This window comes from Pleurodeles waltl, chromosome 10 (genome assembly GCF_031143425.1).
Source record: "Pleurodeles waltl isolate 20211129_DDA chromosome 10, aPleWal1.hap1.20221129, whole genome shotgun sequence".
In the NCBI taxonomy this organism is placed as follows: Eukaryota; Metazoa; Chordata; class Amphibia; order Caudata; family Salamandridae; genus Pleurodeles; species Pleurodeles waltl.
This window is the reverse complement of record NC_090449.1, coordinates 221,032,877-221,051,324: the sequence shown is the minus strand read 5'-3', so window position 1 is coordinate 221,051,324 and position 18,448 is coordinate 221,032,877. Positions and strand designations below refer to the sequence as shown.

The following is an 18,448-nucleotide window of genomic DNA, read 5'->3' as shown; positions in this document are numbered from 1 at the left end:
TGTGATTTTGTACTACTGGATGAGCAAGTGTACAAAGTGGAGAACCAGCTTACGCCTCAGGCCTTCAGTTCTTAGGACTAAGGAGTAAGTAAAGGAAGTAAAATCCTGTGCAACTCTCTTACAGAGGCATCATTACCATGGCACATTTTTCAAGCAAGGCATCCAGAATACCCAGTGACGGGTGGCATGACAAAACATGTGCATCTAACGGAGCAGGGCTATGGCAGTGTTGGAAAATGGGTTATTGGTAGGGCAGGTAGGTACCTACACCTAGCAACAAGCCTCTAACCTCCCCATAGGTACAGTTGGGTCTCAGTAAATTAATCCCAGCTCAACCCTTGGTAGCTTGGCATCGAGCGTCAAGGCTTAACTTAGGAGACAAAGTGTAAAGCATTCAAATATCACAAAACAGTAATTAAATAAAACACAGGAAACAGTTTAAAAATCCAAAACCAATTTATAAAAATAGCTTATATTTTTATCTTTAAAATGACACAAAAACGATTAAAATCGGTTCAGGGGAACCGGAGATATGAATTTTTAAAGTATTATTATTTTCTAGCGCTTAGAAACAAAAAGCGCCAATCGGGTCATCTGGTTGCACCAGGACCGGGGCAAAGTCAAACTTTCAGGCCGACCGCGATGGAGCCCTGCTCGGCTACAGGTCGCGGGAGGCCTCGGTTAAAAAGTTACCTTCTGACTTAGTCTTTATTTTGAAGTTTTTCTTCACCGGGACGAACCTGCCAGTTGAATCTGACCTCCTGGAGCCCTTGTCCGGATACGATGGCTGGGAGGTCCCGGTCAACTTTTTACGTTCGGACTTAGTCTCTTTTTTGGATGTTTTTCTTTACCGGGACGAACCACGAAGTCAGGCCGGGTCGCGGTTGAGGCAAGCCGGCTAGAATTTCCGCGGCGGGTCGGTCCCTCTCTGGAGCTTTTTTCCAAAAATTCTCAAATCTTTTCCAAACTTCTGGGGCTTCACCCAGATGTTCTTTTAAGGTTCTTTTGGGGTCCACAGCTCACCCCAAGGGTCCAGAAGTTCTGTGATGGTCCCTGGGGGGGTGCGGACTTCAACTCCCAGAATGCACCTGGCGCAAACTCCTTTTTGGCCACTGGACAGTGGTCAGCTGGTCGCTTTCTTCAGGAGTTGGTGCAGGGGACTCTGGTTTAGCAATTTTTCACCTGTAGCAAACAGGGAGTCCCTCCTTGAACCAGTTGAAGCCAGGCAAAGTCCTTCTTGTGGTGAAGCCCAAGTGTGCAGCTGGTGCAGTCCTTCTGAGTGCAGGGTCCAGGTGCAGGCCAGGGGTCCAGCAGGGCAGTCCTTCTTCTTTAGTTCCTTTCTTGTTGAATTCTGGAGGGGATCTGAGGTGTGGGTGCAGGTCTGCCAGTTTTATCCTTGCTCCTGGGTGAAAAGCAGGGGGGCCCTGGTTCTCCTATCAGGGACAGGGTCGTCCCCCTGTGATGACCACTTCCTGGGAAGTGTGGCAAAAATCCATCCCAGAAGGCAACAGTCTCTAAAAATCCAACATGGATGAATCTGATTTTTGGAGGTTACATCTGGCTGAGCCCACCCACTGGTGTGGCTAAAAATCATAAACACACCCCTCTCCTGCCCTCTCCTAATCTAATCAAGGGGGCACCTAGCTGTCTGGGGTTGCAGGATGTGGGGGTGTTGCTGGGTGCTGCAAATGTCCTTCTCTGCCTTTGAAGACCAGTTTGGCAGCCCTCCCCCTTCCTGCCTCACCATCTGCTGAGGGGAGATTCTCTCCCCCAAGCACATTCCTTTGTGTGAAGTCTGGCCACTTCACACCTCATCAAGGCAGCCTGGCAGAAGCTGCTGCAGGCTGGCCAATCAGAGCACAGCAGCAAAAACAATGCAGAGCTGAAATTGGCAACTTTTTAGGTAAAGTCTAAACTTTTTACCTGGACAAGTTATAGTAAATCCAACAACTGGAAGTTGTGGGATTTATTACAACAATCAATTTGATACCAAATTCTTGGTATGTAACATTTAAGGAGACTTTAAAATTTAAAATAAAGTCTGCCTATTCTAGCCTATGAAGGCCATTTACTTCAATGAGGGAAAAACGAATTTGGCTGTTTTTACCTCACCAGGGCTTATAAATCTATTTTTATAAAGTCCCTGCTTATAGTTACATGTCACCCAGCCCTAGGGGCACATAGGGCACACCTTAGGGGTGACTTATATGTAAAAATAAGGTAGTTTAAGACTTTGGAAGTACCTTTAATTCCAAAGTCGAATTTGCATATAACTTTAATTTAAAAGCAGCCAGCAAGGCAGGCTTGCTTTTAAAATGACACTGAGCACCTCAGCAATGCACCTAGGTGTGCACCACCTATGCTGTGGTCCCTAAACCTACATGCCCTACCATATACTAGGGACTTATAGGTAGGTTAACTTAGCCAATTATAATTAGCCTAATTTGCATATCCATTTTACACAGAGCACAGGCCCTGGGACTGGTTAGCAGTACCCAGGGCACCTTTAAAGTCAGGAAAACACCAGCAAAAAGTGGAAAATGGGGGCAAAAAGTTATGGGGCCTCTGCAATCAGCCCTGTTTTCTCACAGGCAGTCTCTCTGTGGAATAATGGCTTAATTGGAGAAACACTTTCTTGGCCCATGTTAGGGTCTAGGAGAGCATCACTGAATGGACGCATGGGCTCTGCAGAACCTTGGATTTATTGCCACATGTCCGTCAAAAGGCAAATTCACTTCCAAGTTCAAGCTCACTGCTGCCTTCCAAATGAAGCAGGGCCAGAAGGTTAGGAAGCATCCATTTTCAGTGAAGTATTGGAGCTACTGCCATTTTGTAAATTTAAGTAAATGTCAAATTCACTATCGTAAAGTGGCAGAACATGATTAGCTTCTGAGACATCTCTTGCTCCTAAGACATCTGCAAGGAGAAGAGCCCAAACAAACCTCGCTCTAGTCAGTTTCAATTTCGTCCTAGGTGTCAGACGCCAAGTTCACTGAAATGGAAGCATTTGATGAGATGCGGCAAAGAAATCCACTTTTCGCACCCCCCCATTTAAACACTTGATAAATATAAAATGCACTGATGATACACCACCCCATCAATCCCCCCAACACACAACTTAAGGTAACTGCTGCAATGCAAAAAGTGCCCTCTAATTTTACTAGGGAAGCATTTAATGTAGAGTGAAACAGGTGTCAGATGGACTACAAAACTGAACAGAAGAGACAGACCTAAATCAAAGCCTATGAAACAAGGACAACCTTCCTTTTATTGTGCAGTTTAGCACCAGCATTCATTAACAGCAAAGCAAACGAAAACTTTTATTTTAATAATAGTAAGGAAGCTAACAGCCTTGTGCTTAGAATGTCTTGGCGGTATACTCACTCATCCGGCAACCTAAAACCGGCCTGCAGCAATCTGTATCTCTTGGCTTTTTTTGTGAAAGGATGCATGAAATTCAAAGCAATCTTTCATTGTATTGCTAAAATGTGAAGTAACCTAGACCTGGAAGTTGGGGCACTTGTTTCAATAATTGTTATAGTAATTTTGATCTGCCTGTTTCACTTGTATCATTGAAAAAAAGGCATTTATGATGCCACTTAAGAAAATGGTATATAGGCATACCCCTCAAACTTTGACACACAAGAAATCCATCTAAAGCAATGTTTTTCTGAACACAACAAGTAACTAGTGCAACCATACTAAAACCATACAACAGTCATCACACTTACAAGAACAATTGTTATAGGACCAGATGTTTCTTAGAACAAAGAAAGCCATACACGTTAGTGTAACTTAACTGCCCAAAGGAGAAAGGAAAAGCAGTGTGGAAGGCAGAATGGCAAAACATGTTCAAAAAAACCCTGTAAGGGCTAATAAGAACTAAACTGGTGCTACACTGGTGTTAGGATCTTCAGATCGCTTAATATGTGACATCAAGCTACAAAGTTTTGAGTTTCAAAGAAAGCAACTGGTATTTTGGGGGAAAATGGTTACCACTTGCATGCCTATGTTAGTATTGAAGGTTAAGTGGGATATCCTTCATCCTAACCATGTCACTGCCAGGAGAGCATTAAGGAGGCTGAAACTGCCACGTATTTGACGAATACAAAGAAGGTGATAGAAGTCATTGATCAGAGATGACTCCCAAATCTAGCATGAATCTAGACCTGTTCCTTAACAAGATTGATATTTTGGAAGCTGCCTATACAAGTATACTTATCATCAGTTAGAGAGCAAAAAGTGATAGGATGTTTCAAGTTTTAAACTTCAGATAAGCATAGAAATGACAGTGCTGACAGTTGTACCACATCGCCTATGGCACAATGATGACATCACAGAAATCTACATTAAATGTTACAGGACTCACATCAGAAAAAAGAGACATAAATGGTAATACATTTGTAAGTGATCTCTGTGCACTTATGCACCTCTTCATTTACAAGCGTGCCTTTCTGCTGCAGTGATACAAGTCAATATCTGCTGCAATATCATCAATAACGCGGTAGCAGCATCAAAGCATGTAACACTAGAATTATTTTAGGAACCTGTTGATAAACATTTCTTTTGCTTGTGGTGCTGGATCGTCCTTTGCCAGCTTAAAAAACAGTTGGATGACACTGAAAAGTCTTTAGGCATGCTGTTTTGCTTTCCTTCTCTTATCTTATGACAGAGCATACAAAACCTCTCTGGAATGCACTTCTTAGTTCAAAGAAGACATTTATTGTTATTATTACTTCACCACGAGGTTCCTGAGAGACGAAATTAATAGGTGGGAAGCACACGTTTAAAAGTAGTCGCAGCAATGAAAGCAAAATATATCAAAGTACTTCTCAATTGCAATGTACACAGCAAATACATGTGATTATATTATAGCATAACTTCAAAGCAAAGCATAAAAGTCAAAATTGCATCACCGTAGGGCCTATTCCTCTGCTTCATCTTTCTGGGACCTGCAAGTTGATGACTCCGGTTCAACTGCGAGAAAGAGATTTTCTACCCAAATGGGGACAGGCAACTGACGTCCGTTCCTGTCGGAAGTCAAGATATTTCTCCCTCGCTGTTGCCCAGAGCCATCGTTAAAAGCAAACTCAGTGTGAGAACCGAATAAACCTGGAGAGTGGCCAGTTCTCCAAACTTCACTCGCTCTCAGACTGGATTGGGAGGTAAACACAAAATCGACGCACTCTTATCATCTAGGGTTTGGTGTGAAAAACACAGCTTGGTCTATCATGTGGAAAAACACAGCTCATCTGCAATGTCTCAACTGCAATGTCTAACTCCACGTTAAAGCCAATAGGCAGCTAAACTGAATACAGAATGTAATGGCTAATGTCATGTTAAAGCCAATAGGCAGCTAACCTAAATACCAAATGTAATGTCTAATGCCACATTAAAGCCAATAGGCAGCTAAACTGAATACAACATGTAATGTGCTACTGGTGAACATAAGAGCAACTAATATGCGCAGTGGTGAAACAGTCATTGGTCAAACACAATTAATAGCATCACACGTGCAACAAAAGCTGACTGTCTCAAGTCAGTAGAGTGAGCAAGTATGTTTAAGCACCGAGAACCCTGTAAGTGTTACAAACAGGTAGAATAGAACCCATCAAGCTACTGCAGATTATACAGCTGGGCAACAGGATATTGTTTTGTTGAGAAATTTGGAGCCTTTGATTACTACTCATGTATGAGTCCCTACTTATTTGCCCGATTGCTAAAGATAAATATTAAAAGGCAAAATGTGCTACAAAGAAACCTATGTGGACTGGTAGATACTTGCACACTTTAATTAGAGACCCATTTAAGAAGTGAAAGTAGAATAGAACAAGTAGTTAAAGATCTTTGCTTGGACAAATTGTCAACTTTCTGTTGATAAAACGTATCTAAACTCCGTACAGTAAATACATAGTCCTAAACAATTATTTTCTTTTAGCCTGTTTTAACTCTTATTTAGTTTGTGTATTTCAGGCATGCATGTATTTTTTTTACTGATGGTTTGCAGTGTTAAATTTTATTAACTGTAGGACCCTTTGTTAGCCTACTTGTCAAATTGCACCATAGACTGGTTATTCAGGTTTTTGTTTTATTTTTTTTTCTTCCTAAAGATGCCTCTACTCCAACAACATTGCAAAGCAAGCACCTGGAAAATGGAGTTCTTGTCAGTGATTCCTCAGGGAAACACCTACTAAGGTATGCCTATTTATCTTTCTCACATGTTGTGTGTGTGTGTCTATTTATGTAACTGCAGCTCTACGAATAAGGACACATTCCTTTGTTTTTGCCACAGTACTGAGACATTGAAAGGCACTGTTTACTGCTTGTCAGACTGTATTTAGACAAGGAATTTTTTTTCTCATATTCAGTCAACAAGCCCCTTTGATGGAATTTTCTGTTATAGAAGAAATTTCAACCCCCGCATCCTGATTTGGATAAAGCTTAAAAAATAATAATAATGTGTGTGTTTTCCCGAAACTGCAGAGTTGTTTGCACAATTGGCAAACTCTTTAGCTACCACTGTAAGTCCCTAGTAAATGGTACTCCTGGTACCTAGGGCCTGGGGTACTAAGGAAGGTCTCTGAAGGCTGTAGCACGAATTGTGCCACCCTCGAGGACCCCTCATCAAACCCCCACAATGCTTCCATTGCAGACTGCTTGTGTGGGTGCAAGCTAAATTGAAAACACAACCTGTCACACTCCCCTGTGGCCAGGTCCCCTATCACTGCATGTGCCAGGTATGTCACCCCTAAGGCAGAGTGCATCCAGGCACATGTGAGGGCATATATGATTGAGCAGATATGCCCCTGGTATGTCTGTCGATTCTGAGACACAGTAAGAGAAGAGGGAAGTCATTTCAAGTGCACATGATGGACACTCATCACTAGCTGTTCCCCAACTACATGATGGCTTCTCTGAATGCTGGGATGTTCAGTATCAAACGTCTCAGAATATTAAACCTTCATTGACCCCATTGATGGATTTATTAATAAATGCACATACAGGTCACCTTACAGGTGCCCCCTGAAAACCTGCCAAATACTAGTGTGTTGACTGGCCTGAGCAGTTCAGCCACCACAGACTCGTTTCTGGCCCCTTCTCCCAAGGGCCTGAAACAAATGCCTACACTGGGGAGAGGCGTGACATCCTCTCCCAGACAGGATGGACATTCCAGAACGGGAAGCTTCAAAGGCCTTGCCACCTTTGTAATACAACCTAGGTCTCGCCAAGTGGCAGAGATGACCAACCCCCCTGTCCTGACACCACTTTTGGTGGCAGCCCAGGCAGGAAAATTAGTTAGATTAGTAGTGCCCACTTCTTGCCAAACCCACCTCTAAGGTGGATGAGCTGAAGTGGACACTACTTTTCAAATTCCTCCATCTTGCTTGAAATGAATTAGGCCACTAGGGTTAGGGTTGTGCCCAAATCTCAGCGGAAGTGGTCATAACAATGTGTAGTCACCCTAAAGGTGGTCAGCCCATTGGTTACCTCCTGGCACTCACTGTAACATCCCTAAATTGAGTAGCTAGCCCCCTGAGCCCTAGAACTTTGACTTGGATGACCTAAGAAGACTGTGACAAAGAAGCGTTGCACCAGCAGAAGAGGAAAAGAAGAAACAGCTGACCTGGAACCAGCCCCGCCGGCCTGACTACTGATCTCAAAGAATCCTGCACAAAGTGGCAACTCATCCAGCCGTCATTAAAGACTCAGATCCCCTGTGGGCAGTGGACCTGCCCTGCAGGAAGAAACTCCAATGAAAAGCCTCTGCAGCTACTGGAACCACAGAAACCCAGAACTTGAAGTGACCACTGCATCCAAGGTCCACAACCTGAGGTAAAGCCATCCATTGCGGTTCCCCAGCTGCCCAGAGACTGAGTCCAGTGTGGTCTCACCCATCTTAGGGTCTCCTGAGACCCCTGCAGCCTCTGCACAAAAGGCCCCTCTCCCACAGGCTTGTGGTGAGAGAAAATCCAACACCTCCAGTAACCACTGCACACATGACCCCTGACCCCAGCTGAGGTGGGTCAGTGGTGCCAATGACGTCCGCTGGCTCCTAAGAGCTCAAGTCCACTTGGGGTCCACCCCTGCCTGACTCCCAAATGACTCCTGCGGCCTCAACATATAGGACCCCCTAACCGCGAGTGCTCCCGGACGTGAAAACATGACGCCTAAAACACTCTTGTATCTGTCACCCCTGAGCACAGAAGAAGAGGACCAAATGTGCATCCATATCCCCGAGCACCCCAAGTCTGTTACTTACCTGCTTGTTGTCCCTGACTGGCTTCCTAGCCAGAGCCTGCAACCTGTTTGTCACGAGGTCCAACTCCCACAGAGAACCATTGGGCACCCAACGTCTTACTGCACCTCTACATCTGGCTGCCCCCATGCTGCCTGGTGTGACCTGTTGGTGTGGTCCTGAGCAGTGCCCTGTACTTACGTTTGCTGCCTGAGCTCAACTTCGTAAGTTGTTGTTAACCCTGTGTTTGCTGAACGTTGTTTTTCCTCCATAGGATAATATTGAGAGAACTCTGAAAATTGCATTGTGTTGATTTCTGAAACTAAATGTACTTATGCTTAAAAGTCTACTTGTCTGATTATGAACTTCTTGGGTTTGAAACACATATAAAAAGAATTGTTCTTTTTCTAAATTGGCTGTGTATTTATTCTTTGTGTGTCTAATTTATTGCCTCTGTGGTACAACAAATGCTTAGCGCTACCCTTTGATAAGCCTAACTGTTCACCCACACCAACACAAAAGAGAGCATTAGTCCTATCTACTTTTGCCTCCCCAATACCTATTGGGGATCCACAGGGCTCTCTGCACAGTGTACTTCATTTTAGTGGACTTCGTAGAGAGCCAGCTTCCTACAAGGGACAAGAAAAAAGGGTTCCCAAAATACTGTTCCCCCATGCAGTTTTTCAGGGATGTTGGAACAGCACTAAAGCCCAAACTGCAGAAAGGAGTTACACTAAATTTAACTGAAAGCTAGGTTTGTTTTAATGACTGTCTCTCACCTTTTGGATGTCCATCCCGGCTGTGGTGACCTCGCTAAATGATGTTGTTACCAAGTTAATTGGATGAAAGTGTGAGGGTATACTGATGTCTTACAGTTATGAAGAGCCCGCTTCCAGGGAATGGGAGCAAAATGGATTCCGAAGGGGCTGAAATATCTAGTTGTTTACTAAGACAGGGGCTGCAACAAATGGGGCAGGATAATCCACTACCTCACATAAGCTGTGAAAATGCTACTATCCCTACAGTTCAACGATTTACTGGGGATGCTACAGATTCACATCTTAGCTTATTTTTGATATCCATAAATTCTGCAATCAAAAGCTGTGCATGGGGGTAAAAAAGGGAAACCCCGTCTGGGGCCCGGTTCTTACAGCCCCATAACATGGATAAATAGTGATACAAAAATGTATTCCAAAGTGTTGGCAGCAAGGCTTAGCCAAATAATGGGCAAGGTTGTATCCCCGAGGCAGCATGGTTTTATTCCAGGAAGGGGGACCAAGGATCATACCTGTAGAGTAATAATACTTTGATGCCACAGCGCTCAGGGGACCCTTTGGCTCTGATATTGCTGGATGCGGAAAAAGCATCTGATAGGATATCCTGGATGTGTGGCAGGTGATTTGTTGGTTTGGAATTGGGTAGAGTTTTTTATTTTTTTTATTTTTTTATAAAGAAGCAGGCAGTCTACTTCCAACCTGCGGCTAGGTTTCAAATGATGGGTGGCCAGTCTGGCCAGATCCAGCGTGGCATTAGGCAGGGGTGCCTCTGTTTCCCCCATTCTTTTTGCCCTCTATATTAATTCTCTACTTAGGAAACTGGAGTGTAAAGAGTCAGTCTTACCAATGCGCTGTCAGGTTTGGGACATGAAAGTGTTAGCATACACAGACTATATGGCCATAGTTACTCCAGAACCAGGGGGTGGCTATAAATGAGATAGAATGAGAGGTGAATTTTGAGGCTATCTGCTGAATCAGAGCAAGACTCAGGACGTGATCAATAAAAACACTCCGGTTTGATGGCATGTGTGACTGTAGATACACATGCTCTGCATACTCCTGCCATCTAGTGTTGGGTCTGGATGTGTGCAAGTAGTTTTTCTTGAAAGAAGTCTCTCGAGTCACAAGGTAAAGTGACTCCTTCTCTCAGTGATAGTGCGCATGGGCATCAACTCCGTTGTTAGATTGTTTTCTTTCTGCAATCAGGTTTGGATGTGTTCTGCAGTGCTCTGGTTCGAGATCATTTTTGCGCTCCCTTTGTTATGTTCATCTCTATACCCAAATGTTTTGAGCTCCTTTTGCGTTTTCACTTCTCTGAAAACCGAAGACAATCGCTGCCCGTCAATTTAACTTTTTCCACCGATGGCCTTTGAACCTCGCCCATTCAGACCTTTTCTCATCCAATCTGATTTGACTGATCATGCGATGCTAATAGAATGGACTCCATTTCTTTTTTGTCTCAGCTGCCATACCACGTAACTGCATAGTGACCTTCATCAGGTTTGCAACCTCTGTCTCCGGAACACAACTAGTAATGTTGCGAGACCTGTCTATCTTCATCAACAAAGATGTTGCAGGACCATCGAGCATGCCGAAAGGCGCAAAGATCTGGAAGAAGCTCCTGACATTTTCGGACACCATGAAGTCAAACAGGAGGAAGAACTACATTTGGCCTCGTCAGCGGAAGAAGAGGCTTTTTCCATTTCTGGCTCAGAATCCGACCCTGAAGTAGTTAGGTATGCAGGCACAAGATCTTCCCCCAGGACAGCGCGCAGTGAATACCCATCTCACTGCCCAGTCCACCAAGAGACATTTGGTTTTGACAGTAACTACAGCTTCTGAGCAACCACTGCCAACAGGCCATGGAAGGCACTGATCTCTTGCTAAGGCCTCGACGCCAAAAGTGAAGCTGAAACCTCCCGCATCAAGCTGACCAACTTCGGTACTGAGTCGACCAGCTACCTCATGGGCTCTGAGCACCCTTGCTCCCGGTCCGACACCTCTGCACCGAAGCAAAAGCCAAGTTTAGCACCAAAACCTTCCATTTCGGCACCAGAACCAATCCTAGAAACTGACTTAAAGGCTAGATCTGAAACAGATGATCCACATCCAGCGTTCTACTGGTCAAATTCTGGCAAAGGCATTGCAGTCGGCACTTACTCCATCCAAGCGCCAGCTTTCTTTTGGAGACGCCTGCACCTCCAAAGAAAAAGGACCTTGACTCCAATCCTACACAGCCACCCTTTCCTGCTTCTCCTCCTCCATCACCTCCTTTACCTGCCTCACCACCACCACAACACTCACTTAGTGATATAGGTGATGTTGCTCCACAGGACTCCCCACAGTCTTACACTGGGGATCAGGGTAGGCGAGATGACACAAATGAGCAGCCAACAGATCCATGAGACACTTTTGAAATTGACCGTCCTGGGACTAGTGACCCAGACCTCAACCAGCTAAGCCTTTTGCCCCAGATAACTCAACATCCTTCAAGGAGCTCATTGCTAGGGCAGCTACTTATCACCAGGTCCCTTTGCACAAAGACCGAATTGGGGATGACTTTCTTCCTGATACTCTCTCAAATACTACTAGGGCATGTCAATATCTGCCCATGTTAAAAGGGATGCTCCGCCACACACATGACATTTTTAAAGATGTGGTGCAGGCAAGAGTAATTGCACCAAGGGTAGATAAGTACATAACTGCTCCCTCAGATCCACTATCCATCAGAGGTTAACTACCACCAGACTTACTGGTACCATCTAATACATACAAAAGAACTAATTTGCAGGCAACAGTGGATGCTCCTCCTCCAGATAGTCTACAGTCATTGATGCATTGGTGAATTGCTAACACCCAAGGGTTATTGGCAAGGTATGACAGGGCCTGATGGGATGAAATGAAGTAACTCCTCCAACATCTCCCTGAAGAGTATTAGAAAGGAGGTCATCAAATTGTTTAGGAGGGCAAACTTATTTCAAATAATTCTATCAGGTGTGCCCTTGGCTCTGTAGACATCGCTGCCAGGGGTATCAATACCAGCATATTACTGCATAGACATGCTTGGCTATGCATATCTGGCTTTAAGTCAGAAATACCACAAACATTACTGAATGCACTTTTTGATCAATAAACATCTGTATGGCCCCAGGTGGACCAAAAAGAGAAAATGAAAAAGGATACAGAAGTTAAAAAATCCATTGGGGCCTTACCACCACTTCTTGTGGTTCCTTTCAGTGTCCCACATATAAGCAAGGTAGCAAAACCATACAATCAGATGCCTCTACCTATTCTCACAGGAAACATCAGTACTCCCCTTCAAGGAGATATTACAGAGGCACATACAAAGGAAACATCAAAGACCGTGGCAAGGTTGCTTCCCCAAGCACAACACCTTCCACCACAGAACAGAGATTCACTCCCCACCCCCTTCCCCAAGGCCCCTCCCCCAGATAACTTAACACCTGTCAGGGAAAGATTACAACATTTATTCTGCATCTGGCAGACCACTTCAACACATCAGTGGGTGTTGGATATTATCCAACGTGGTTATTGTCTGGAGCTTATCAAAACACCTCCAAACATACCACCTCGTAGACACACTCTCCACAGAACATCTAACTTTGCTCAAACAGGAAGTACAGTCTCTCTTGCTCAAAGGAGCCATAGAACCCATCCTTCTTCAGCAGCAGGGCTCAGGAGTATACCTCCTTTACTTCCTCATTCCCAAAAACAACAGTTCACTTCGGCCTGTACTAGACCTCAGGCCGTTAAACCATTACCTCCTTTTGAACAATGCCATATGGTAATTCTACAAGATGTGATTCCCCTACTACAAAAGGGCAACTTTGCCTGCACTAGAGTTAAAAGACGCTTACTTTCACAATCTAGTGCATCCAGCACACCGCAAATACCTTATGATTGTAATAGCGGGAACACATCCATTCAAAGTGCTTCCATTCGGAGTCACTACCTCTCCCCAGGTATTCACCAACTGTACAGCAGTAGTTGCAGCACATCTACGCAGACACAGTATTCATGTATTCCCATATTGGACGTATGGCTAATCAAAGCCAGTACGAGTCAGTTGTGTCTACAACATACTCAATCCACTCTTCAACTACTTCACCAATTAAGATTCACAATAAATATACATATATTACACCTTTGTTCTTTACAAATTCAGCCTTATTTAGGTGCTTTTCTCAACACACTGTTAGGATTGGCCAACCCCAGTGCAGTCAGGTTTCACAATGCTGCTTCAACAATTTTATCCCAATATGAAAGTAGTCAAAACAGTTCAGCAACTTAGTAGTCAGAACAGTTCAGCAACTTCTAGGCATGATGCCATGTTGCATTGCAATAGTGCCACACACGAGATTACATATTTGCCTGCTGCAGGAATGTCTGAGTCAATGGCCTCAGTCACAGGGTCAGTTACGAGATCTAGTGTTGGTAGACAGCCGCACTCATCACAGTGGTGGGGTAGCTGTTCCTCCACCTTGTTCCCCAGATAATTCTCACAGTGGACACCCCCCGCACAGTCTGGGGTACTCAACTACAAGACCTCACAATACAGGGACTCTGGAACTTCAAACATATCAAATCCTACACATCAGCTAACTAGTGCTTCAAGATATTCATCTGCCATTGAAAGCCTCCTTGGTTCACCTGACAGGCAAAGTTGTCTTGGTCTGAACTGGCAACATAATAACCATGTCTTACCTGCGAAATGGGGGTGGGGGGGGGGTGGTGGTACTATCTCTCCAGTTATCATGCCTTTCTGACGATTTGGCTTTGGGCAATACGTCACCACATTCACCTTTTAGTGGAACACTTCCCAGGGACGGACAACAACTTTGCCGACCTCCTCAACAGGATCTGGCAACAAGTCCACGCATGGGAACTCCACCTTGTAGTGTGTAGGACCCGGTGACAGTAGCTTTTCTCTTCCACATAGTATGGGCCTGAACGGGCAAGGTTTGAATGGCAAGGGACCCTTTACTGTGATCTTGCAGGCTTTATTCCCCACCCCTGTGGGTGTGATGGTATCGGTTTATTTTCATGTGTTTGCCTGCTAAGCTGCACGGTTGTTGGTTCATGCCACAAACTGTGGGAGGAAGCCCTGGTCCCTATTACTCTAGTTGAGGTGTCCCACATTATGACACTTGGTTTATATTACGTTTTGCAGACTGACTGTAATTCTGTACTCTACCCCTGACAATATGTCTAATGAACTGTTTGGTGTTTATTGTATTGTGTTCTGTGCACCCTGTAGCACTAATCGCGCCCCCACAGTGCACAGTATTTTCGTCAATAACTTTACTGCAAATATTACATAGATATTATCAATGATGTTACCAAAGATGTTACAAGTGCTGTAATTTGTGGGGTAATAAGCAGTGCATGGCAAGGGCGTGAGTTATAGTTACCTGTGGGCACGAGTTAGTTACTTAAGGTAACTATAACTGGTGAATTTCTATAGTTTTGTACGTTTAAAATGTGAACCTAACTAGAACGTCCCTGTAAACCATTTTTTTCTTCAATTAATTTCTATGGTATTTTTTTAACATACAGTAATTATCATTACTATACGTTAATCCAACCATCGCCGCGCAGGGACTTGAGGCCAACCTCCTATAAGCACCCAACCTTGCACCGTGCACGGCCTTCGCCCGTGCCCAGTATGGGTTGCCTGCAAATCTTGCAGCCAAACCCCCCCCCCCCCCCCCCTCCCCCCCCCCCCCAACCACCCAATCCTTCTCTGCACACGGCCTTTTGGCCATGCGCGGTGGGAGTTGACCACATCCTTTCTCTCTTGGTGTGAGAATAGGTGTAAGAGGGTGTAAGGAAATGCCTCCTTGGCATGGTTACCCCCTAACCTTTTGCCTTTGCTGATGCTAAGTTATGATTTGAAAGTGTGCTGGGACCCTGCTAACCAGGCCCCAGCACCAGTGTTCTTTCCCTTAACTGTGCCTTTGTCTCCACAATTGGCACAACCCTGGAACTCAGATAAGTCCCTTGTAACTGGTACCCCTGGTACCAAGGGCCCTGATGCCAGGGAAGGTCTCTAAGGGCTGCAGCATGCCTTATGCCACCCTGGGGACCCCTCACTCAGCACAGACACACTGCTTCCCAGCTTGTGTGTGCTGGTGGGGAGAAAATGACTAAGTCGACATGGCATTCCTCTCAGAGTGCCATGCCAACCTCACACTGCCTGTGGCATAGGTAAGTCACTCCTCTAGCAGGCCTTACAGCCCTAAGGCAGCGTGCAATATACCACAGGTGAGGGCATATGTGCATGAACACTATGCCCCTACAGTATCTAAGCAAAGCCTTAGACATTGTAAGTGCAGGGTAGCCATAAAGAGTATATGGTCTGGGAGTTTGTCAAACACGAACTGCACAGTTCCATAATGGCTACACTGAAAACTGGGAAGTTTGATATCACACTTCTCAGCACAATAAATGCACACTGATGCCAGTGTGCAATCTATTGTAACATACACCCAGAGGGCATCTTAGAGATGCCCCCTGAATACCTACCTGACTTCTAGTGTAGGCTGACCAGTTCCTGCCAGCCTGCCAAACACCAGACATGTTGCTGGCCACATGGGGAGTGTGCCTTTGTGCTCTCTGTGGCCAGAAACAAAGCCTGTACTGGGTGGAGGTGCTTCTCACCTCCCCCTGCAGGAACTGTAACACCTGGCGGTGAGCCTCAAAGGCTCACCCCTTTTGTTATAGAGCCCCAGGGCATCCCAGCTAGTGGAGATGCCCGCCCCTCCGGCCACTGCCCCCTCTTTTGGCGGCAAGGGTGGAGGAGATAATGAGAAAAACAAGGAGTAGTCACCCACCAGTCAGGACAGCCCCTAAGGTGTCCTGAGCTGAAGTGACCCCTGCCTTGAGAAATCCTCCATCTTGTGTTTGGAGGATTCCCCCAATAGGCTCAGGGGTGTGCCCCCCTCCCCACAGGGAGGAGGCACAAAAAGGGTGTAGCCACCCTCAAGGACAGAAGCCATTGGCTACTGCCCTCCCAGACCTAAACACACCCCTAAATTCAGTATTTAGGGGCTCTCCAGATCCTAGGAAATCAGATTCCTGCAACCTGAAGAAAGGAGGACTGCTGGACCTACAAGCCTGCAGAGAAGGAGTAAGACGACAACTGCTTTGGCCCCAGCTCTACCGGCCTGTCTCCAACTTCGAAAACCTGCTCCACCGAAGCATCCAACACGGACCAGCGACCTCTGAAGCTTGAGAAGATTGCCCTGGACTACAGGACCAAGAAACTCCAGTGAACAGCAGCCCAGTTCAAAACCAGCTACTTCTTTGCAACAAAGAAGCAACTTCCAAAGACTTCACGTTTCCCGCCAGAAGAGTGAGACTCTACACTGCACCCGACGCCCCCGGCTTGACCTGCAGAAAACCAACACCTCAAGGAGGACGCGACTGCGAGCCCGTGAGTAACCAGAGACGACCCCCGAGCCTCCACAGCGATGTCTGCAGAGAGAATCCAGAGGCTCCCCCTGACCGCGACTGCCTGTAACAAGGGACCCAACGTCTGGAACCAACACTGTACACACAGCCCCCAGGACCTGAAGGAACCGAACTTCGACGCAGGAGTGACCCCCAGGCGACCCTCTGCCTTGCCCAGGTTGTGGCTGTCCCGAGAAGCCCCCCCTGTGCATGCCTGCACCGCTAGAGTGACCCCGAGTCTGTCAATTGAAACCTATACAAAACCCGACGCCTGCTTTGCACACTGCACCCAGCCGCGCCTGTGCCGCTGAGGGTGTGTTTTGTGTGCCAACTTGTGTCCTCCCCAGTGCTCTACAAAACCCCCCTGGTCTGCTACCCGAGGACGCAGGTACTTACCTGCTGGCAGACTGGAACCGGAGCACCCCTGTTCTCCATAGTCTCCTATGTGTTTTGGGCACCTCTTTGACCTCTGCACCTGACCGGCCCTGAGCTGCTGGTGTGGTAACTTTGGGGTTGCCTTGAACCCGGTGGGCTGCCTATGCCCCAGAGCTGAGACTTGTGTTTTACTTACTTCCTAATCTAACCTTTACTTACCTCCCCCCAGGAACTGTTGATTTTTGCACTGTGTCCACTTTGAAAATAGCTTATTTCCATTTTTACAAAGACTGTACATGATATTGTTTTCATTCAAATTTCCTAAAGTATCTTAAGTGAAGTACCTTACATTTAAAGTATTAACTGTAAATCTTGAACCTGTGGTTCTTAAACTAAACTAAGAAAATATATGTTCGATGGCATCTGTTGCTGCAGATACACATGTTGTGCATAGTCCGCCATCTGGTGTTGGGTCGGAGTGTTACAAGTTGTTTTTCTTCGAAGAAGTCTTTCGAGTCACGAGACCGAGGGACTCCTCCTCTTTGCTTCCATTGCGCATGGGCGTCGGCTCCATCTTAGATTGTTTTTTTTCCGCCCTCGGGTTCGGACGTGTTCCTTTTCGCTCCGGGTTTCGGGACGGAAAGATAGTCAAAACTTCGAAAAATTACGTCGGTATTGTTTCGCTCGGGATCGGGATAGTTAGAATCAACACCGAATCGTGAAGAACTCCGGTAGCCCTTCGGGGTAATTTCGATCCCCCGTCGGGGCCTGGTCGGCCCGACCGCGTGTAACATCGACACCGATGGAACGGACCCCGTTCCGATTCTGTCCTAAATGCCACAATAAATATCCATATACGGACCAACATTTGGTCTGTAACTTGTGCCTGTCACCCGAGCACAAAGAAGAAACTTGTGAGGCCTGTCGTGCGTTCCGGTCCCAAAAAACGCTCCGTGACCGTCGAGCCAGAAGACTACAGATGGCGTCCACGCCGACAGAACACCGAGAGTTCGAGGAACAAGGAGAAGAGGAGGAAGCTTTCTCCATCCATGAATCGGACTCGGATGAATTTGACGTCGAGGAAACTGTGAGTAAGACGTCGAAAAGCACACAGCACAAGAAAACAGACAAGGCCCAGGGGACGCCACTGCCAACTGGCCATGGCTCAACCCATAAAGGTGACCGTCCATCGGCACCGAAAAAGGCCGAACTGGTGCCCAGATCGTCCGACTCGGGTCGAGACACAGGCACGCAACATTCTCGGGACCGAGAAAGTGTTGCCGAAAAAGATCGACGCCGAGAAAGCGGAGCCGATGCTGCTCGATGCAGAGACAGCGGCACCGAGGATGATCGACGCCGAGAAGGCTCGACTCCGAAAAAGAAGAGATTCGCCTCGGAGCCGAAAACAAAAAAAGACAGTTTCGGTGCCAAAACAACCAGCAACCGAACCCACTACCGGCTCATATTCAGAGGAACATTCATTGTCCTCTCAAATGCGTAAACACAGGTTTGAAGAGGAGTTACAAACTACTGATGTAGACCATACACAAAAGAGGATCTTCATCCAGAGTGGAACAGGGAAGATTAG

At 46.0% G+C, this 18,448-nt stretch overlaps 1 protein-coding gene across 3 annotated transcripts in view; it reads left to right on the top strand.

Annotated features, from left to right (window-relative positions):
* ABCC1 (ATP binding cassette subfamily C member 1 (ABCC1 blood group)) overlaps positions 1-18,448 on the top strand; it is an 872,430-nt gene that overhangs the window by 555,072 nt on the left and 298,910 nt on the right. For all 3 annotated transcript variants that reach the window (XM_069210194.1, XM_069210193.1, XM_069210195.1), the window contains one exon: positions 6,111-6,195. In XM_069210194.1, the coding sequence (XP_069066295.1) occupies positions 6,111-6,195 (85 nt within the window). The remainder of the gene's footprint in view (positions 1-6,110; positions 6,196-18,448) is intronic.